Source organism: Muntiacus reevesi, chromosome 21, assembly GCF_963930625.1.
Source record: "Muntiacus reevesi chromosome 21, mMunRee1.1, whole genome shotgun sequence".
Taxonomy (NCBI): Eukaryota; Metazoa; Chordata; class Mammalia; order Artiodactyla; family Cervidae; genus Muntiacus; species Muntiacus reevesi.
In genome coordinates, this window is record NC_089269.1 from 10,538,982 (window position 1) to 10,562,419 (window position 23,438).

A 23,438-nucleotide genomic window follows, 5' to 3' on the forward strand; every position below is an offset into this window, starting at 1 on the left:
TGTGCTTCCCCAGTGACTCAGACAATAAAAAGTCTACCTGTAAAGCAGGAGACCTGGGTTTGATCCCTGGGTTAGGAAGATCCCCTGGAGAAGAGAATGGTTACCCACTCCAGTATTCTTGCCTGGAGAATTCCATGGACAGAGGAGCCTGGTGGGCCACAGTCCATGGGGTCACAGAGTTATAACACCAAGTCCCATGTTAAAATTATGGTTTGTATAAGTTAGCATTGTAGTTCAATTAAACACAAATTATGCCATCAGCTATGACTTGGGGGGAATCTTTTGAATGTGTTACCAGATAGTAACTTTCCCTGTTTAACACATAAACTTGAGATGTGACATCTTGATAGCTCCTTAATTAGCTGCTCTGACCATCAGTTCAATTCAGCTCAGTTCAGTCGCTTAGTCATGTCTGACTCTTTGCAACCCTGTGAATTGCAGCACGCCAAGCCTCCCTGTCCATCACCAACTCCCAGAGTTTACTCAAACACATGTCCATGGAGTCGGTGATGCCATCCAGTCATCTCATCCTCTACTCTCCCCTTCTCCTCCGGCCCCCAATCCCTCCCAGCATCAGGGTCTTTTCCAATACGTCAACTCTTCACATGAGGTGGCCAAAGTACTGGAGTTTCAGCTTCAGCATCAGTGCTTCCAATGAACACCCAGGACTGATCTGCTTTAGGATGGACTGGTTGGATCTTTTTGCAGTCCAAGGGACTCTCAAGAATCTTCTCCAACACCACAGTTCAAAAGCATTAATTCTTCGGCGCTCAGCCTTCTTCACAGTCCAACTCTCACATCCATGCATGACTACTGGAAAAACCATAGCCCTGACTAGACGGACTTTTGTTGGCAAAGTAACATCTCTGCTTTTTAATATGCTGTCGAGGTTGGTCATAACTTTCCTTCCAAGGAGTAAGCGTCTTTTAATTTCATGACCATAAAGGCATTGAAATATTTCACTTGCAAGCTAACTAAGAAGAACATTGAATACATCTGAAACTTATAATTTTCAGTTCTTGGAACATAGTAATGCCTGAAAAGGACTTGCTGATATTATATATGTACCATCGTTGAATGGTGGATAATTATATTAAGCACCATTAAAAGTACTTCCATCAGTGCTATAAATGGCAAGATGCTTGAAGGACCTCCCATCAGGGAAGTCTGTATAAGGTGGTTACAGAAGTGAGGAAGAGCTGGCTCACTCTACAGTGATATAATGGTAGGCCAGAGAGACTCAACCATCTTGAAATGCTATTCTATTGCCCAGTCATATCCTATTATATGAATAAGCTGTAACTTGTTTATCCATTCAACGGGAGATGGACATTTGGCTTGTTTCCCGTTTTGGTGTTGCTTGGAATATCTGCACACAAGTCTTTGCATAAACTTATATTTTCATTCCTCCTGGTAAATACCTAGGAATGAAATTGATGGGTTATTTGGTAACCAAACAAGAGCTTCCACAAACAGTGAAACTGTATGGAATATTTAATGTTCACACTCGGAATGTTGCTCAGACAGTTCCGGTTGCTCCAAACTCTGCATAACACTTATTACTGCGGTCTTCATTTTTGCCATTTTTACATATATGGTATCTCACCATGGTTTTAACTTGAATTTCCCTGAAGATTAAGGGTGTTGACCAGGAGTTGGTAAACTATGACCAAGGGGTCAAGTCCAGCCAACTGCCTACTTTTTTACTAATGCAATTTAATTGTAACACAAGTATGTCTATTTGTTTCCATAGCATCTATAGGTGCTCTAGTAGTACAATGGTAGAGTTGACTAGCTGCAGTAGAGAATATCTAGCCTGCGAATTGTAAAATGTTTACTATTTGACCCCTTTCTGAAAACATCGAACAACCCTGATGTTATCTACTCATGTGTTTGTTGGTTATCATGTATCTCCTTTAGTGAGGGATGTATTCAAACCTTCTGCCATTTATTCTTAAATGCTCTGTTTTCTTTTTGAGTAGAAAGAATTCTTCTAAATATTCTGGATACAAGTCCTTTATTAGGTAAATGTATTGCAAGTATTTTCTGCCAATCTGCACTTAGCTTTAAATTTTTCTTGTTAGTCCTTTTAAAGTTCAAAACTAAAATTTGGCCAAGTCCGTTTTATCAGTTTTTTAAATCTATGTGTCATATCTGAACTGCTGAGAATTGACTTAAGGATTTTGATGTCTTAGAAAATTTGACTTTGTACAACAAGGTAAGTGACTGAGCAAGCATACAGGTTGGCAGTGTCATTAGAATGTGTAAAGAAAGAACATATTATGAGTAAGAAATACGGCTTATTCTTTTAATCCTGAAGCAATTTAGTCATTATTTTACTGTCATCATTACTATAGCTATTCTCTTACTTAATATCTTGCGGAAATAAATTCTAACTGGTTGTTCCCAAACTTGTTATTTAATGCTTTACAACATTGAGAGCTGGGGACTGTGGCATTTATTGCTACTACACTAATAGATACTTTTTAGATGAGAAGATAACTTTCCTATTTTAAAGTTTTTCTCTTGAAATGACTTTATCAACTTGACCAACTTCATATAAACAATTTGTACCACATTCTAAAATATTTTTGAAAGTGTTAAGATAACATAAAGAGAGATTAGACATGGAAGAATTCCTGCTACTGAATAGGCTGTGATGGTAATTCCTTTCTCACACATCAGCGACTGGATGTCCATGGTACTTTAGCTGGCTTACCTAAGCGTGTTAAGTTTGGGCTATGCTTCTTTACAGAGTTGTATTGAAACGGGCCACAGTTTAGTTTAGTCACTCAGTCGTATCCGACTCTTTGAAGCCCCATGTACAGCAGCACGCCAGATTTCCCTGACCATCACCAGCTACTGGAGACTACTCAAACTCATGTCCATTGCGTCGGTGAGGCCATCCAACCATCTCATCCTTTGTCGTCCCCTTCTCCTCCTGCTCCCGATCCCTCCCAGCATCAGTGTCTTTTCCAATGGGTCGGTTCTTTGCATCAGGTGCCCAAAGTATTGGAGTTTCAGCTTCAGCATCATTCTTTCCAATGAATATTCAGGACTGATTTCCTGTAGAATTGACTGGCTGGATCTCCTTGCAACCCAAGGGACTCTCAAGAGTCTTCTTCAACACCACAGTTCAAAAGTATCAATGCTTCGGCACTCAGCTTTCTTTCTTTATAGTCCAACTCTCACATCCATACATGACTATTGGCAAAACCATAGCTTTGACTATATGGACCTTTGTTGGTAAAGTAATGACTCTGCTTTTTAATATGCTGTCCAGTTTAGCCATAGCTTCTTTATCAAAGAGCAAGTGTCTTTTAATTTCATAGCTGAAGTCACCATCTGCAGTGATTTTGGAGCCCCCCAAAATAAAGTGTCTCACTGTTTCCATTGTTTCCCCATCTATTTGCCATGAAGTGATGGGACTGGATGCAATAATGTTAGTTTTCTGAATGTTGAATTTTAAGCCAACTTTTCACTCTCCTCTTTCACTTTCATCAAGAGGCTCTTTAGTTCTTCTCTTTCTCTCACAAGGGTGGTGTCATCTGCATGTCTGAGGTTATTGATATTTCTCCCAGCAATCTTGATTTCAGCTTGTGCTTCATCCAGCCTGGCATTTTGCATATATGTTATATATGCATATAAGTTAAATAAACAGGGTGACTATATACAGCCTTGACCGCGATTTGGAATCAGTCTATTGTTCCTTGTCCAGTTCTAAGTGTTGCTTCTTGACCTGCATACAGATATCTCAGAAGGCAGGTCAGGTGGCCTGGTATTCCCATCTCTTGTAGAATTTTCCACAGTTTGTTGTGATCCACACAGTCAAAGGCTTTGGTGTAATTAATAAAGCAAAGTAGACGTTTTTCTGAAACTCTCTTGCTTTTTTGATGACCCAACAGATGTTGGCAATTTGATCCCTGGTTCCTCCGCCTTTTCTAAATCCAGCCTTGAACATCTGGAATTTCACCATTCACATACTGTCGAAGCCTGGCTTGGAGAATTTTGAACATTACTTTGCTAGCATGTGAGATGAGTACAATTGTGCAGTAGTTTGAATATTCTTTGGCATTGCCTTTCTTTGGGATTGGAGTGAAAACTGATCTTTTCCAGTCCTGTGGCCACTGCTGAGTTTTCCAGATTTGCTGGCATATTGAGTGCCGCACTTTCATAGCATCATCTTTTAGGATTTAAAATAGCTCAACTGGAATTCCATCACCTCCCCTAGCTTTGTTTGTAGTGATGCTTCCTAATGCCCACTTGCCTTTGCATTCCAGGATGTCTGGCTCTAGGTGAATTGTCACACCATTGTGGTTATCTGGGTCATGAAGCTCTTTTTTGAAAAGTTCTTCTCTGTATTCTTGCCACCTCTTCTTAACATCTTCTGCTTCTGTTAGGTCCCTACCATTTCTGTTCTTTATTGTGCCCATCTCTGCATGAAATGTTCCCTTGGTATTTCTAATTTTCTTGAAGAGATCTGCAGCCTTTCCCATTCTATTGTTCTCGTCTATTTCTTTGCACTGATCACTGAGGAAGGCTTTCTTATCTCTTCTTGCTATTCTTTGGAACTCTGCATTCAAATGGGTATATCTTTCCTTTTCTCCTTTGCCTTTAGCTTCTCTTCTTTTATCAGCTATTTGTAAGGCCTCCTCAGACAGCCATTTTGCCTTTCTGCATTTCTTTTTCTTGGGGATGGTCTTGATCACTGCCTCCTGTACAATGTTAGGAACCTCAGTTCATAGTTCTTCAGGCACTCTGTCTATGAGATCTAATCTCTTGAATCTATTTCTCACTTTCACTGTATAATTGTAAGGGATTTGATTTAGGTCATACCCGAATGGTCTAGCAGTTTTCCCTACTTTTTTCAATTTAAGTCTGAATTTTGCAATAGGATTTCATGATCTGAGCCACAGTCAGCTCCTGGTCTTTCTTTTGCTGACTGTATAGAGCTTCTCCATCTTTGGCTGCAAGGAATATATCAGTCTGATTTCGGTATTGACTATCTGGTGATGTCCATGTGCATAAACTGGCCACGGTCAGTCAGAATCCTGGGATCAACATTAAATGTCTGCTTAGCACCCATACCTACAGCAATAGCACCCTGTCTCCTATGGTTGATCCAGAGGCTTCTATGAACTTGTAGGGCTCTATCTTTTGTCTGATTTTCTCATTTCACTACCTTCCTGTTTTTAATGCCACAGGGCATGTATTTTCTTTTAAAAACTAAAAGCGGATTAATTCTAATTTTGTTTTGAAAGGCATTCTTTTTCTTTTAGAATTTCACAACCCCATTTGGAATACTTAGAGATACCCTAGAGTGTTGTAGAGGATTAGAAACAGCTGTCATAGATCCAAAGTTCTACTTTGCCAACTTGCAATCTTTTTCTTTTCCAGCCATTCTAGCATTGCTTTCCTGAAATGCTCACATGCTTCATTTTATCTCACTCTTAATTAGTATATGTTTTGTTTCTCATTTAAGATGCAATAAAATGTTCTTCCAGTTCTCATTTCTCTGTATTCCTAGGCTTTCCTGGGCAATATATATGACACTTGTGAATGTTTTCCTAGTTAAGCTTGTATCATGTTGTACATTTTTTTTATTATCTCTATTTAAATCATTCACCTGAGCTCTTCATGCTAATTGTTGAAAGATAAAAGTTATCACATGACTAGTGTTTCAGACCTTTAAGCCAGAATTACTCAGAGTGAAGATAAATTTATCATAGGTTAAAAATTATTATAGGATGCACTGAGAATTACCCTAAAATACTGGGGAAATTTTTTAAGCATGTAAACTCAAATACTAGTCCAAACATTCATTTGAAGGGACACTGAAAAACATATTCAGATGAAAAGGACAAAACATTGCTTAACCATTTTGCTGAGCTCTAAAAGGGTCAATGGGGTCATAAATGAGTGAGAAAATGGGGTGTTGAGGGAATCCATGCTGCGTGACATTGTGAGCCTAGCTGTAGGGCCAGGATCTTGTATGCATTGAAGAATATGAGAAGATTTATACTAGCCAAAGACAAATGAGAGATTTTGAGAAGTAACCAGATAATAACGACCTACTCAGTTCTACTCAAGACACTATAATGACCTATATGGAAAAATAATCTAAAAAGAGTGTACATATTTATATGTATAACTGATTCACTTTGCTGTGTATTTGAAACTAACATAACATTGTAAATCAACTATACTTGAACAAAAAAAAATTTTTTTTTAAAAGAGGATTCATACGTAGCAAGATAATGAAGGGATTTGAGTTCCTAACTCCCGTAAGGAACTGAGAAGAGAATCTCAAAATATGAAGTTTGTGGTGTTGTTTTCAGAATAGGTTTATTTGTGTGCTGTTTCTTAGGAGCCTTAGAGGTTTAGCTCTAGAGAGTAGTATGAGTTGGGATTTTGGAGAAAGTAGGTTAGATAAATGCCAATTAACTTAGAAAGTTACATGATGTTGATGTATTTATTGACATGAATTATTAGCAAAAGGGAGAAAGACTAGAGTTATGAAAATGCTGGGCAGAGGAAGAAATAACATTTCCATATTTGTTAGTTCTGTTTACAGCCTTCCTTTTTCTCATTGGGGCAGTCATTCTTCCCACTTCCCAAGGGGAGGAATAACATGGTACATCTGTGAGCAAAGGTCTAATGTGATGATGTTGTGACTCTTGGCTCTCTGCCCAACAAGAGTGCGGCCAAAGTACATAAAGATTCCTAATCATTTCTTCCCAAACAAGGTGTCGGAAACAGGCCAACTGTTTTTTTTTTTTAATTTATCATGAGACATGATAACCTTACAAGGTAGCAGAATATGTGCTTGATTTAGATTTTTCCCATTCCACTGAGCAACATGGATAACTGTTGAGTTCATCTAGGCATTTAACTAAGAACGGGAAAATTGGCTTGGCCAAAATCTGTGTTATACATGTGAGATTATCTATCTATAACAACTTATCAAAATCTTGTGAAGTTAGAACAAAACATTAGCAGTTAGCATCAATTTGAACATTACAGTATGGGGATTAGCTACCCTGTACTCAATTGAGTCATGACAAAATTCTCAGCAAAATTGAGAGTATGGAAGCATACATTACCATATGTAAAATAGACGGCCATTGGGAATTTGTTGTGTGACTCAGGGAACTCGAACTGGGGCTCTGTAACAACCTAGAGGGGTGGGATGGGGAGGCAGGTGGGAGGGAGGCTCCAGAGAGAGGGGACAGATGAATACCTATGGTTGATTCATGTTGATGTTTGGCAGAAACCAACATCATACTATAAAGCAATTTTTCTTCAATTAAAAATAAAATTTAAAAAAAGCAAAACTGAGCAGAAAATCCAGCCTAGTGAGAACTTAAGATGCGGTGTTGACCCTGCACTTAACCAGGCGAGTGATGGAGGTGTGGCCACCCTGTCGCTTGTGCGGTAAGAGAACTGGGTGAGGTGAGCTGGGGATGAAGCTTCCTCAGACTTTGGATGAGCCTCTCGGTATCTCTGGGTTTCAGGGTTGCTGCAAATGTAGGAATAGCAATCAGAGAACCAAGAATTATAGAAATTTTATCAAATTTTGGTGAAGTACAAAGTACTATACACATGCCTGGATATCGTAGTACCAGCCACTGAAGCAAGAGTGGTTCCCACAGCCTGGTCTCCAAGATGGGGCTGTTTTTATTTCTTCAAAGGCCTGGTGAAAGGCTTCTGTGTGGCTATATTGAGGTGGCCCAGGATGATTTTTGAGTGGACTAATGTAAATTTAGTGTGATGGATTCAGAACATCCATGGCATTCAGAGTGCAGACTGGTATACATACAAGTCTTTGATTAATGAGAAATGGACTGTGAATTATTAGGTAAGTAAATACAGTCTTCCCAATAGGTAAAGTATTTTAAAAATGTAAAACCCCAGTGAAATAATGAAAGGAAATAATTGAGGTCCACAATCTCTTATCTAAAACTCTCAGAGTCAGACATGCTTTGGAATTCAGAAAAATCTTTGGATTTTGGAGTTGTACTAGGATGCCTAGACCATGTATTAAGTAACCTCTTCGGTGGGGTCTTGATCAGCACCCTTTAATTAAGCACACTTAATTACAGGATTAAAATTTCTACAATTAGAATCTAGAAAGATAGTACAGATGAACTTATTTGCAAAGCAGAAGCAGAGACACAGATGTGGAAAACAAGCATATAGCTGCCAAGAGGGAAAGGGGGGGGATGAATTGGGAAACTGGAATTGACGTATAGACACTACTATGTATAAAGTAGATAACTAATGAAAACCTACTGTATAGCACAAGGAACTCTAGTGAGTGCTCTGCGGTGACCTACGTGGGGAGGGAATCTACAAAGAGTGAGTATGTCTGTGTGTAACTGACGCACATTGTGGAAGAGCAGAAACTAATGTATGGTTGTCAAACATCAGTGTTGTTTTACAACACTTTAATCTCACTGGCTGTACAGTGAGATTAAAGGACTGTGGCTTCATAACAGTTCAGATTGAGTTTTGTTGCCAAATTCTTTTGACATGAACTTACAAAAACCTAACAAAGCCTTTCTTTGGACTTCTAAACTGTGGCTAAAGGGTGTTGGATGGGCCTGATTAAGTAACCAATTATTGACCTATTACTATGTGTCCGCTTTAAGACGGTGCCATTTGCACTAACCTTTGTCAGTAATCTGTCCAAGTAGACATCATTATCCATTATCTGTAATTTACAAATCAGGAAACAAGACAAGGACAGGTTAGCGGTCAGTCAGAGGCACCGTGGTCAGTATGCGGCCGAAGTGGTTTGAACTCAGCTTCTTCTGGCCCCAAAGAAAAAAAAAACAGTGTTGTTTCCTTACTGCTTGGTCAAGACCTTTGGTTAGTACGACTGTCTGTCCCTGTTGCTTCATAGTTAAAAAATAAAAATAATACTGCCTTGAAAACACAGGGTTTCTCTCCTTCCTCTGCAGTCTCTCTAGGGAAGTTCATCCAGTGATCATTTATAAACTAATGACCCTCAGATGGATCTGGGCCCCCTTTCTGAGCATCACGCTTAGTCCCCTTACTGTTGGACATTTCCATGTAGTTGTCTCACTGACCCAGCAACCTCCAAACAGAACGAATCACCTGTTCTCTCTACCCTGCTCCTTTTAGAAAATCGAATCCACCATCTCAGTTACTCCTAAACCTAAACGCATGCACCTCCCCCACTTTCCAACCCTATAAATAATCACTAAATCCTATGGGGTTAGGGCTGTAGACCGGCACCGAGGGGGCTGGGGGTTTCAAAGTGTGGTAATTCAATTTGCCGATAAGAAATTTCAGATCCTTTTTACCAGACAGTGCTTGGCATTCTCGTGGTGGGGGTTTAGTCAGTCATGTGTGACTCTTGCGACCCCATGGACTGTAGCCCGTCAGGTTCCTCTGTCCGTAAGATTCTCCAGGCAAGAATACTGGAGTGGGTTGCCATTTCCTCCTCCAGGGGATCTTCCCAACCCAGGGATCGAACCCTGGTCTCCTGCATTGCAGGCAGATTCTTTACTTACTGAGCCACCAGGGGAGCCCTTTTGGTGTTCTAGACTGCTTTACATGTTATTGTCTGTTTATTTTGGTCTCAAAATTACCTGTGTTTTAGCTATTTAGGTGGGTGCGCTGTCATCCTTGGTAGCTAGATATCACGTTTCCCAGTAACAAGGCCTCTCGCCATTAACCTTTGCTCCAAATTTGTCTTGGGATGCTAAGGAGGTAAAGTAACAGCCACCGATATTTTCATTCCCATCTCTAGGTAAAAGGCCAAACCTGAAGGTCCACATCAATACCACAAGTGACTCCATCCTCTTGAAGTTCCTGCGTCCAAGTCCTAATGTAAAACTGGAAGGTTTTCTCCTGGGATATGGCAGTAACTTGTCACCAAACCAGTACTTCCCTCTTCCTGCCGAAGGGAAATACACTGAGGCCATAGTCGGTAAGATTTTTGGGTTTCAGGCATAGGAGGAAGAGGTAACAGGTAACGCGTGTTACATGATACATGAATCCTGAAGCATCATTTTTTTCCTACATCCTCAGCTGAACCAAATGCCATAAATACAAAACATCAGAATTCTTGTAACCCATAGCACAATTCTTTACATCAAAAGGTATATAATACTGCAGAAATAATCATTGCCATTATACCTACAATTCCTGACCATATAACTAAGCTTGCATAGGGGAAAAATAGTTAAAATAATTGGGCTTAAATCTCTGTAACATAGCTTGTTTATGTGGATTAATTTTCCTACCTGCTGTGTCTTTACTTTCTTCTGGTAGAAAATATTAACTTCAGCTTTCTGGGTGTATCTGCATGACAAGCTACCTTTAAAAAGAAAAGAGAAAGCATTAATAGTACATTAAACTTTTTAGAGTATTTCAGACAAAAGATTAAAGCTTGTATTTGTGTTCCAAAATTTTACATCTTTAAAAATATTTTAATCACATTAAATGTAATTTGAGGATGTGAGCACTGTCAAACCTTCTCCAGAAATATTATTTGCAAATAAAACATTTTAAAGGACAACTTTAAAAAAAAAAAAAAAAAGAATCCTCAACTTAGAATGCTGTCAAAGTCTTCCTGAACAGACTAAGATTAGGTTTGTATTTTGCTCATTGCTACACTTATTGCTAAATAGCTTTTCCATAAACTTTGAAGTTTAATCCTGTAACATGAACTACTATATACCAGATCTAATATTTGTGCATATATGCAGCAAAGTTAAAGATGAATCAGTTTTGCCCTACAGCTCTTTCTCACAGAGAGGTTCTCATAGATAAGTCTCTCTTGTACTTTAAAATTAGGCAAGAGAGTAACATTATTAGTTATAGATGCCTAGGCTAAATTTTACACAAGATAAGCATGTTAAAAGCAAACACATCAGTTTGTTATCCCCCCAAAATTTGAGAACTAGGCACTTTGACAAATGTAAAAACATTAACCTTGATCAGATAAACCATAAGGAATTTGAAAATTTGCAAATATTTCTTCAACATATCCACTCTTTACTATTAATATAAAAAGTGGCTGGGAGCTATACATGCACCCCTACACAAACAGAAACAGATATACTATCCCTTTATTTATTGAGCATTAGCAGTAACATTTTCTTAGGACAATTTTTATCCTTGGTTATGTGGATTGAAAATATGGTTAATAATAAAAATCCTTTCCTTATGAGGCAGAAGGCATCCTATCTTAAAGTGACCGAAGTTAGATTGCTAATGAAAAATATATGTAGAAAACTACAAAGAAAATTTCTAGCACAAATATATCAAGCTTTTGTTTATTCAGTAATGAGGGATGGTCAAATGGAATAGGTACCCTTTTATTTGTTTCAACTCTTAAAACTTCTTATCATGAAAAAATTCAAACATAAGAAGAATGAAACCTATAATGACTCTTGTGTATAATATTGCAACTTGAATATTGTCACTCTTTTGCTCATCTCTTTCCATGTATTCCTCATATTTGCTCATATGGGTATTTTAAAGCATAGCTAGATATTATATTTGTATAGGCTTTAAGCACTTCAGTATGCATCTCTAACAGATAAAAATATTTTTAATAATGTCTTACTTTTATCTTATTATAACAATAATCCCATTATATTGTTTTACGCCTAGTCCATATTTAAATTTCTCTGGTCATCTTTAAAAATGCCCTGTTTGAGCTGTTTCTTTTTTGAATGAAGATCCTAAATGGTCTACATGTTAGGTTTGACTGTTACATAAGTCTCCTTATTATATAACAGTCCTCTCTCCCTTCTCTCTTTAAATGTCATTGATTTGCTAAAGAAATTTGATTATATATTCTGGTCCACAATCTGTATTTACCTGGCTGCTTCCATGTATTTTTCAACTGGTTCCTCTATCCTGGTATTTCCTATGAAAGCTATTTTGATTTGGAGGCTGTGTTAGATTTGGGTTAAGCATTTTCAAGAAAGAATACTTTATAGGTGGTATTATTTCCTAACAACTCACAAAAGAGGTACATAAATGGCTGGTGTCACACTTAGTAATGTTAATACTGTTTGCTATGTTTAGGTGACCTCAGCCTGACCCTGCCATTATAAAATTCATCATCAAATTTTCACTTAATGGTTTTTAGCATCTATTGATGGTCATGGCCCAGATCCATTATTTTATACATAGGTTGTAAAACGGCAATTTTTACATTTTAGAAAGAATCTAATTCTATCATTCCTTTTGCATTTTTCAATTGAAATTCTATATTAAAGAAGAGTTTTCTTTTATTTACTTTTTAACTTTCCTTATACAGTGTTTAGGAGATATAAGATAAATTCTCATTGTAATAAATTGATGCCTGGAAATCTGCAGTGTTGACCAATGGTATTGTTGTTTATTTTATAATCAGTAAGAATGCATTGGTTATTTTTATTGATTTGTAAGATATTTAACAATTTTTAATCATTATATCACTATCCATCCCTTACAATTATTCTCACTGTCCTTTAAATATGGTTGATTATTTAACCTTGGTTCACTATTAAACTGTGAACTTTTAAAGTTAAAGTTTATGTCTTTTTCTTTGGTTATTCATACCAGAATGACCTACATTGAGTAGACAGGCAATAAATATTTGTGGCACTGAAATCTGAACAGAGTCAAGTCTGTGTAGAATATTTAGGCTGGAGGAGGCTATGAGAGACTGTCTAGCCTAGGCTCTTGTCATCAGGCTAGTATATAACTAAGCCATCCAGGTATATGAAACATCACTGTGTATCTTAAAGATCTTAAAGCACAGTGATTCCCAAACTTCTCCTGGAAGGCTATTTTAAGCAGCACTTTAAAAACTCTTAATTTATCCTTTAGATTGATATGTTCTTTTTGTTTATTTTCTTTCTTTTCTAGTATGCTGGTGGAAGATGAAAAACATTCTTCTTAGATATTTACTTTTCCATTTTTCTTTATGCCAAGGAATCTGTGTGCTTCTGTTTTTATTAGTTTGAAACAGACTTGCATTTCCAAATTAAATGTTATTATCTGGTTGCTTAAATTGATTATAGTCTTTTTAAAATTATTATGGTTGTATTAATGGCTCAGAAATGGTTAAGCATCTGAATATTAGTTTTCAACTGCCACTGTAACAGATTACCACAAACTTGGGTGGCTTAAAACATCACAAGTTAATTACCTTACTTTTATGTAAGGTACATCTACCTGGGAGTAGTGACTTCTGATCTGAAGCACTGTTGAGAAACTCTTTAGAGACTTTTTGTCTCTTCTTACAGCTCGCAAATGAATTCTTTCCCATCCTATTAGTAGTAGTGTTGTGTTAGTCATGTCCAGCTCTTTGTGACCCCATGGATGTAACCTGCCAGGCTCCTCTGTCCATGAAATTCTCCAGGCAAGAATACTGGAGTGGGTTGCCATTCCCTTCTCCAGGGGATCTTCTCGACCCAGGGATCAAACCTGGGTTTTCTGCATTATAGGCAGATTCTTTACCATCTGAGCCATCAGGGAAGCCTTTTCCCACCCTAAGTTTTGCTAATTCCTTGAAGCCCTGCAGTTGGCAGAAGAGGTTGCTGGCACCGTGTGGCAGGTCAATGGTGGACTCATGCGTTTTGTGGACAGTTAAGGAACATCTGGGCTTCCCAGTGGCACTAGTGGTAAAGAACCCACTTGCCAAAGCAGGAGATGTAAGAGACTCGGGTTTGATCCCTGGGTTGGGAGGATCGCCTGGGGGAGGACATGGCACCCCACTCCAGTATTCTTGCCTGGAGAATCCCATGGATGGAGGAGCCTGGTGGCTGCAGTCCATGGGGGCTGCAAAGAGTCGGACACGACAGAGCACATGCCCAGCTCTGTATGTGAGAAGCCCAAGGTGGGTCTCTCTTGGCTAAAGTCAAGTTGTGGTCAGGGCTGCATTCCCTCCTGGAGGCTCTGAAGGGAAAATCTGTTTCTGTTTTTGCAGTTTCTAGAGAGGCCCACATTCCTTTTCTACCTTTAAATCTAAAAATATGATACAAATGAATACATAAACAAAACAGAAACAGACTCACAGATACAGAGAACAAACTAGTGGTTTGTTCCCTATTAGTGGTTACCAATAGGGAAAGGGGAGGGGAAGGGGCAAGGAATTAGGAGATGCTATGTATAAAATAGAAAAGCAACAAATATATATTATACAGCAACGGAAGTATAGCCATTATTTTATAGTAACTTTTAGTGGAGTATAATCTTTAAAAATACTGAATCACTCTGCTGTACACTTGAAACTAATATAATATTCTAAATCCACTACAATTAAAAAAATCCAGCAACATTGGGTCAAGCTTTGCTCATACCACATTTCTCTAATCTCTTTGGCCTCCTTCCAATATTAAGAATCCTTATGATTATATTGAGCCCACCTGGATAATCTAGGTTACTCTCCATATTTTAAATGGGTCTACATTCTTCATTGTACCTGCAACCCAAATTCTCCTTTATCGTGTAACCTAAGATATTCACAGGTTCTGGAGAGGAGGATGTGGGCAATCCTTGGAGGGCCATTATTCTCCATGGCACAAACTGTATGTTTGAAATTTGTGTCTCTATTCCCTTTCTGCTACCAGTTTAGAGTATCATCATTCTCAATTCTGCTCATCTGTAAAACAGTAATTAAGTCTATTTTACACAGATGTGCAGTGGGCGTGTTAGTGAATTCATGATCATAAAGAGATGAGTTGAAATCCCTTGGGTGCAAGTTGCATGAGCAAAGAATTTTTATTTCTTTGTGTAAAAAAAGCACCACTTGCATCCCCTCTTCTTACTTTATTCTGTAAGAGGATAGTAGTATTTCTTTGGTTTCACCAAACTATACCCAAACATTGTAACTTACTTTTGTTATCAAAACAAATATTACATGCCATTTTGTCTGCCCCATTCCACTTCTTGAAGTGTTTAAGATCCCACCACTGAAATGAGAAACGGTTGATTATTCAGAAATATTAAAGTTAGCATTTAATGATATGTGGACTAAATAATCATCTTTAAGCATTTCTACTTTTAATATGTATCTAGTATTGACAGAGGTATTTTCAAAGTCATGTTCTGGTCTTATATGTAAATATTCCCTTATAAATATTCCCTTTTGCTATTTATGAAACTTCTGTAAAACTTTTACTTTTGTAGAATCTTCTAAGATTTTTGTAGACTAATTGGAGCAGAAGAAAAAGAAGTATTTTCCCAGGTGAATATTAATAACTATTACTGGCTTTGAGTCTTGCAGTGATGTGATAAAACATGATTCTCATATAATAGATCTGAGGTTCCCATATCCTTTTTTCCCACATCATCAATGCTCTCATTCTGGCTTACATATCCAGTTTTTGCTTTGTTACTTTTGTGTTCAGCTGTTGGTAATTTTGCAAATGTCCAAAAATGTAAAAATGAGAATTTTTTGACATTGAATCTTTATAGACTCATACTTTATGGTGTTCTCTTGACCTCCGAAAATATGTTAATCAGTGTCACCTGGCAAGGAAAAAGTTACGATTCCATCAATCTCGTAGAGCAGGTTAAGGAGTTATTTTAGTATCCTTACTGCAAAAAATAAAAATCTTAAATTGGAAAAAAAATCACATATTTATCACTACTAGAAATTCTGATTAAAGGATTTCTTTCAACTAGGTGTTAGGACTCCAAAGGGATTTGAGGGAAAATTTCTTCACCGCCCCCTATTCTCACGGCTGCTAACCCTTACGTTAACTGCCCTAATGTTAACGTAAACTGCAGTCTTGCCTGTAGCCCCTCAGAGTGGTTCCTATGCCGGGGAGGATGCGCTGAGACTCTCTGCCTTGGAGGGAGCCTGCACCAAAATGCTAACATCTGCATTTAAGAAAAGATCCTCCTCTGCCTGGAGAAGCAGCATGATGTGGAGAAAGAATATGTATATTTTCAGTGAGACAGACCCAAGTCCAAACTCAACCCAGTTACTTACCATGGAGTAGTTCTGGGTAAGTCACTTAACTTGTCTCAGTCAGTCCATTTTTTTCATCTATAAAATACGTTATGAATACTTCAGAATTGTTGTGAAGACTATAAATTATTTAAGTAAGATTAACATAAAGAGGAGGTATGTTTTATAATTGTTTATAATTGTCAGTTGCTGTTACAACAAATTGAGTGGCCTTGGATAATCTACCTAACCTTTCTGAGCTTTGTGTAAGATCTCTGGGGTAGATTGCTTTAGCAGACTGTCAGTGATTTAAAAGAAGTAACCATACTCATCTGTTTAACTGCAACTGTTTCCTTGGAAGGGATAAATCCCCAAACAGATTAAGAAACACAATAGGCAGCAAAATCTAAGACTGTGATACACAGTACTTGGAGCGCACAGGACTGCCTTCCATAGTCAGGTCATCTTTTAGTCATCACTGTGGGGAGTTCCTATTCAGTGACTTTGAGTAGAGTCCTTAGGTAACTCTCAAGAGTCTTACAGTTGTGACCTCTTAAGGAGAAGGTAAATCCTCACAAGATACAGTTGAAAGGGTTTGGTATTCCAGGATTTCAATTTTTTAATCTGTCTTACTCTAAGAAAGCAATTTTAAGCAGGAAAGTGGAAAGAATTTTGACCCGTCTTACTAAATATAGATCAAATTAAGAGCCTAACCCTGTTTCATTTACTTTAACTGATGGCAGTTTTATCTTAAGTTCAGGTCAAAATTTAATCAGCAGTTCTTTATTTTGATATTTCTTTCTTGCTTTTGTTTCACTGGGGAAATTTTTGTTTAAATTTTTGAATAAAACTTATTTACAGTGGTTCAGATATGAATATCAATTATATGTTTATAAGTATAATCTATATTCCTGTAGATATTAACACCCCTTACAAGTTTTACCCTTAAGTTTTACATTTGTATAGAAAGCAAGAGCAAATGCACAATTCTTTATCATCATTGCAACGCTTAGAACTTCAGTTGTCTTTTTCTCTCTGTGTAAAAATATTTACGTGTGGTCTATTCATTTTATGGAAGTGGGGTGAAATACAAAATAATAGAGATTGCTACTATTCATTTTATGGGAGGATAAATACTACCTAATGACAAGAAAGAAGTGAATGTTTATCGTGGAAAATGCCACCAGGAAGTTGATGGTGGATTCACTGAAGAAAACTAGCTAGAGGTTGAAAATTATTGAAGGAACTATTTAAGGACTTAAGCTGAAAAATAGCTAGGGAAAGGAGCAAGGGAAACTCACAGGAGGAAAAGATACACGGTCTGTCATTGAAACCAGCTCAGTTCCTATCTTTTCTGGCAGAATCCTTAGGGAATTAGCAAGAAGCTTGCGTAGACACCACGGTCTAGCAACAGCAGTGAACACAAGATAGTCCCAAAATGCAGATGAGGGATATGATAGTTGTGGAGGCGTAGGTCGTGGTATTAGGGTCCTTTTACACATAAGGAAACGGAACCTCTAAGAGCTTCAAGTCAACTTCCAAATGCGTCAAAACTGGTAAGTGGCACCCGTGTTTGAACTCAGGAAACCTGGTTTGAGAACCTGAGCTATGAAGCACTGTAATTTTATCTGTTGTTCTACATTGGAAAGTCTACCTAAGAACCTGATTTGTTTCTTCTATAATGCCCTTTATTTCTTAGAATGTTCTTTAAACAGTAGGGGCTTTCCTGGTGGCTCGGACCATAAAGAATCTTCCTGCAATGCAGGAGATGCGGGTTCGATCCCTGGGGCAGGAAGATCCCTTGGAGAAGGAGATGGCAACCTACTCCAGTATTCTTGCCTGGAGAATCTCAGGGACAGAGGAGCCTGGCGGGTTATAGTCCATGGGGTTGCAAAGAGTTGGACACAGCTGAGCAGCTAACACTGTAAAGAGTAAGCAGAAAGGTCTTGTATCATAGAAGGAGCCATGAGATCCTTTCGGCTTCCCTGGTGGCTCAGAGGGTAAAGCGTCTGCCTACAACGCAGGAGACCCGGGTTCGATCCCTGAGTCGAGAAGATCCCCTGGAGAAGGCAATGGCACCCCACTCCAGTACTCCTGCCTGGAAAATCCCATGGACTGAGAAGCCTGGTAGGCTACAGTCCATGGGATCACAAAGAGTCAGACACAACTGAGCCCCTTCACTTCACCTCATTAAGATTTAAATGAATTAAAATCTGTGAAGTAGTTGCTATATCCACAAAACTTGTTCTTTTCTACCCATTCCACCTCCACCATCACCATCTTTATTTTGAGTTGCCCATCTGTGAAGCCCTACTGCCCTCTACTCTCCTCAAGGCCATATCTGCCCAAGAAAGTCAATATTTTTGTCTCTCTCCATGAATATCCTAGAGGCTAAGTATTTTCTTTAACCGTCATTCTTAGTAAACTGCTATTTGTTTTTATTTTGGGGAGTCTTATCTATTCCCAGACTCTTCCCAAATAGAAAATTCTGAAGAGGTAAGGACACTGGAAGCCTCAGATTTCTTTTTCACATCTAATGTTGTCGTAATTTAGAAACACAGTGAATGAATGAATGGGTGAGAGGAAAGGGAGACCCAGGAATCTGAAATAGCTATGGGTCACATTTAGATGGATTTTTCTCTTTTGTTTAAACTGTTTTCAAAATGTCATCTAATTCTCATTTGTTTCTATCTCTGGAAATGGTTTTTACCACTGAGAAGTATTTGGCTTTAAATCGTCAAGATTAACCCAGATTTCTCATTAAACAATAGGAATCTCAGAATCACTTGATTTTCCTCCAAGGTGCAAAATTTAGCAGAACTTGAGTAAGCTTCAAAGGGGAAGTTTTTAAAGAGGTTGGCCTAGTAGGAACCAATTTCTTAATAAATTTTATGGTACCACTGAAATAATTCACCATGAATTCATACCAGAAAAGCCTTGTTTGATAATAATAGATGCCCATTTCACCTGTTTTGATAAAGATAACATATTTTCAAGGTTCTGTTTTTTCTATTGGATTCAGTGTTTCCATGGTCTTCCTGGCCTCACCAAACAACAGATAAACTGTCTCCAAATTTATCTTTTCTTGGAAATACAATAAAAGAAACTCAGTATTCCAATATAAAGTGCAATTTTTTCCCATTGTATTGCATAATGCACTGAGACCAAAATCTAACTTTTACTTATTTTATTCTTAATTATATCTAGAAGGGTTCTGCAAAATAGCTTATGGCTCTTTGGCATGAGTCAAAGGTATGCACTGTCCCAGATTTATTGCAAAAGGCTTGTTGATGAGAAGTGGATTTAATTAGAAAGACAGCTGCTAATAGGGTAAATTAGCAGGTTACCTGAACAGATACAAGATAATTTAGATACAATACAATACAAGATAATATTTAAAATTTATAATTTATTTTTCCTAAATTTCCATATTTTCCATTATAATTTCCATCTCAAAACCAAAGACTACCATCAAATCCTAATTTCCTAACTACTCCTGTTATTTCTTTAACATTTTACTTTCCCAGGACACAACACTCTCTGTCACATAGACCTGTCTTGTCTGAAACGCTATGCTGTGAATACCAGCATTTAGTCACATTCAGGTCTAGGTTGTTCCATTTTCATTATTTTGCTTTTGTTTGCACCAGTCATATTTTAGCAGCTAACTAGTGAATTGCTCAGGGTGAAAGCTGACTCTCACCATCCCCCCTGTACTCCAAGATCAGGGTCAGTAGATCCGTGGGTGTAACAGCTGACTGCCCAGAGTCTGCTGGGAGTTTGCTGGCAAATCTCCGAGTCAACACTGTAAACTCTCTTTGCCTAGGGTGGAAATCTCTAGGAGAAAAAAGAAATTATTCAACTGGCTTACAGTGTTGACTCTACCCTATTTCTCAGACCAGATTATGGCTTACATCTGCTGTTGTGGCTTAATTATTAATAGTGCTCCCATTTCTTTCAAAAGTGTCCCAGTTTAGTTGAGAAGTTATAGCATAATACACATGTGGGTGAAAACCTTGAACTCATAGCATCATCCCCCAGTCTTTCATTGCCTGATTCCAAGCTAATAGTTTAGCCTTTTCTCTACCACTGGAGGTACTCCTCAAGAAGAAGATGTTCCCCCAGGCTGGCATTCATTTCATTTATCAGGCTGAGGGCACAGTAGCTGCTCGCCAAATGCTGGGTTGGAAGTTTTCACCAACCCATGAGCTTAAACTTTGATATTGTTGAGGAGCTACAATGTGTTGGGCCAAGGGCTTTACAGAAAGCGTCATTGACTCCTCACGGCAGCCCCTTGATGCAGGTACTATTAGCATCCTCTTCTTCCCATTGAAGAGTAAATCCCTGAGAAGCGAAGAAAGCTACATGTGGCAGGCTGGCTCCAGAGCCCCTGCATTTGACTACCATGCCATACTGCCTTCCCCCACGGCATTTAAGTATTCTGTGACCTTTGAACTCTAGGTACAAACTCATCTCCTGGGAATTATTCCTGACCCCTCACCCCCCACATGATGATGCAGACTAGAGCATTTGAAAAGAAAGACATCTTGCTGATTTGATGGCCCTGGATTCCATCTGATAGTGAATGCGACTGAGCTTTGTTATTTGAAAGGACAATATCCAAATAAAGTTGTGATTATTCAGTCATATTTCCTGTAGAGACGATATTAGCGAAGTGATGAATTCACTGGAAAATGTGTGTGTGCGTGTGTGCAGGCTCTCCATCAAGGGCAAGTCCTTGCCAAACATTAAATGAGTTCATAGACAACACCCTACACTAAATTTCTCTGTGGGGTGCACATATAAAGCACAGGCAAGGAAAAAACTGCGGGCGATGAAGTCAGCAACGTTAATGTCTAACAGGTCCCTAAACTGGGAAAGGATGCGTGCTGTCTGCAGAGGCAAATGGTACGAGAAATGGTTTAAGTATTTGTTTCCAGTGTCAGGGCAAGAATTTGTCAGAGCTTGCAAGTGAGGCAGGGTTAGCTTGGGACAGGGGCTGAATGAGCAGCTCCAGGCTGAAAGCTGTGATAACAGGAAATGCAGGACTGCCTGGTCCATCCAGGCTGTGGTGGGAATTGGGGACGGAGGGGGAGGGGAGACCTGGCTTTCCGGCCAGGTGACCAGTGGACTCAGAAGAGCCCTGCACTGAAGTTTAGTGCTTTGCTGTCATGGAAATTTTAGTAGGTTTACCTTTCGTCTTACTTTGTCAGTCGGGTGGGATGGGACAGTGGAATGTATGCTGAGGGCTTGGTGCCTGGGCTCATCTCTTGGCCTCCCACTCCCTCCCCTAATTTGGTTCTCAGCTGCCTGGTCCCCCTGCAGCCCTGCCTCTTCCCAACTCCACTTAGCAACTACTGCTGCCTCCGCCTTCTTCGGGCACTTGGGTGTGGATGTGGGGCCTGGGGGACACCCTCTCCTGGTGACATCTGGCAGGACGGGCTGGCAACAGTCCTGGCTGGAAGTGCCATGGCGCATCACCAGGTGCTTTCACTTCTGTCGGCTTCTTTCCCACCCCATTCGGGTGCATGGTCTGTCCCAGGGCTGAGGTCACAGTCCCCTGGGCCTGTGGATTCCAATGGCAGCCCTTCTGGAAAGGGAGATTGGCTCTCTTGCCCTGGGGGCTGAGGGATGGGGGCAGTAAGGCGCTCTGATGCCGAGGCTGCCTCTGGTTGGAAAGGATCCCAGGCAGTTAGGGGAGGTCAGTGTCTGTATCCTTTGCAGAGCAACATTAAATAACCAATAAATACCATGACTGGTCAAGGCAGAGTCTATGAAAGAAAGGAAATGTTTTATATTTCAGTGTGTTTAATGTTTTATATTTTGGTGTGCTTAATGTCTTTAACAGGGAGTCCCACCTTTTGATTTTGCGTTGAATGGGGTCATAAAGTGTACAGTTAACCCTGGGCAAAGTGTATATTATCAATAGCTTTGCATCCCCAAACTCATAGGAAAACTCTCAGAAAAATTTTCCAGGAATGTCTTCCACATTGAACTGTGTCTTTGAAATGCACTCTTTTTCCAAACAGAGGAGCATCTTTACATCCAGACAAGAAACTGAAGGGTGAAGGAGTGTGGCGGAGCCTTTGGGGTCCACATTTCAGCATTTAGGAAAAGCTCTCTTTCTCCCTCAAACCTCTTCCTCCCATCTATTCCTTCTTCACATCTTCTCTTCCCATCAAAGCTGAGCTCCTCTCTTATTTAGAGGTTTCACTGTGCAGCAGAGGGATGAGGGGCTGCTGCTTACCGATGCTACCATTTCTGAATAACTCCTCCTGTAACACACACATCGACAGGAACTGCCAGCTCCCTTCTGCCGTCTTTGGCTGAGCATTATAGAATCCCACGAGTGGTCGATGTTCCTAGCCATTTTGCCTTGGCAGTTGCTCTGTGGTCCAGGGTGGCTGAGCCTTTTTGGACCGTTTAACCATCACCTTTTGAGCCCCCTGCTTGGGTGCCGAGGTCCTCAGACTGCCTCTTCAGGGTCAAAAGAAGCCAGAACTGCCTTGGAGCCCCGAGGCATAGCAGAATGTTTTGTCAAAATGGGTATTGGTTCATTTTCCAACTGATTCCCAACATTTAACAGGAATAATGACTGAATGGTAATTAGTAGAATTTGCTTTAAAATTTGGCTTAGATTGTTTTTCAGGTGAAAGAAAGATAAGGATTATTATTACACACAAAACCATCTGCTTTTTATAGCAAAGAACTTCAAAGGAAAAGGGTCAGTTCTACAGATAGGTTCATCAAAGACAAATTCAGCCCTTAAACTTTACCAGCTTTTCAAAAGATGATTTGCTTTTGCTGATAGCTATTCCCCAGACTTATAATTACTTTTCCTTTCTTCCCCCAAAGCAGAGACTTCCATCTTTACTCTAGCCCCAGGCAATAAAGGGATAGAGAAATAGATTCATTCATTTGCTCAGAAAATGTTTGCTGTGCAATTGCTGTTTCCAGGTACAGAAATTAACAAAGTATAAACTGAGTCTGGGCCAGATCCCATGTGATCCTCAGCCCATGTCTTCTTACAGAGGCTTTGTGGCCATGATGGTTTAGTCGCTGTCATGTCTGACTCTTAACAGAGGCTTAGAAATACTCTAAAAGATGGACGACTTCTATCTGTGATGGTTCATATTTCTATAGATGTTCATTTTTATGGGCTTCTCTGGTGGCTCAGATAGTAAAGAATCTGTCTGCAGTGCAAGAGACACAGGTTCAATCCCTGGGTGGGGAAGATCCCCTGGAGAAGGGAATGGCAACCCACTCCAGTATTCTTGCCTGGGAAATCCCATGGACAGAGGAGCCTGGTGGGCTACAGTCCATGGGGTCACAAAGAGTCGGACACGACTGAGCAACTAACACACACAAGGGCAAGATGCTAGTAATCTCCTTAGTGATTTATTAAAAATAGCTAAACTCAGTAAGCGTAGCAGTACTGACTTTACTTATAACTACTGTCTTCTATGTGGATTTCTGGTTTCCATGAGGCTTTACAAAACTGTGACTTAGT

The 23,438-nt window shown here is 39.3% G+C and overlaps 1 protein-coding gene across 1 annotated transcript in view; it reads left to right on the top strand.

Annotated features, from left to right (window-relative positions):
- Positions 1-23,438, top strand: part of ABI3BP (ABI family member 3 binding protein) — a 265,954-nt gene that overhangs the window by 62,019 nt on the left and 180,497 nt on the right. Inside the window, exon 2 of the mRNA XM_065913797.1 lies at positions 9,779-9,958. Coding sequence (XP_065769869.1) covers positions 9,779-9,958 — 180 coding nt within the window. The remainder of the gene's footprint in view (positions 1-9,778; positions 9,959-23,438) is intronic.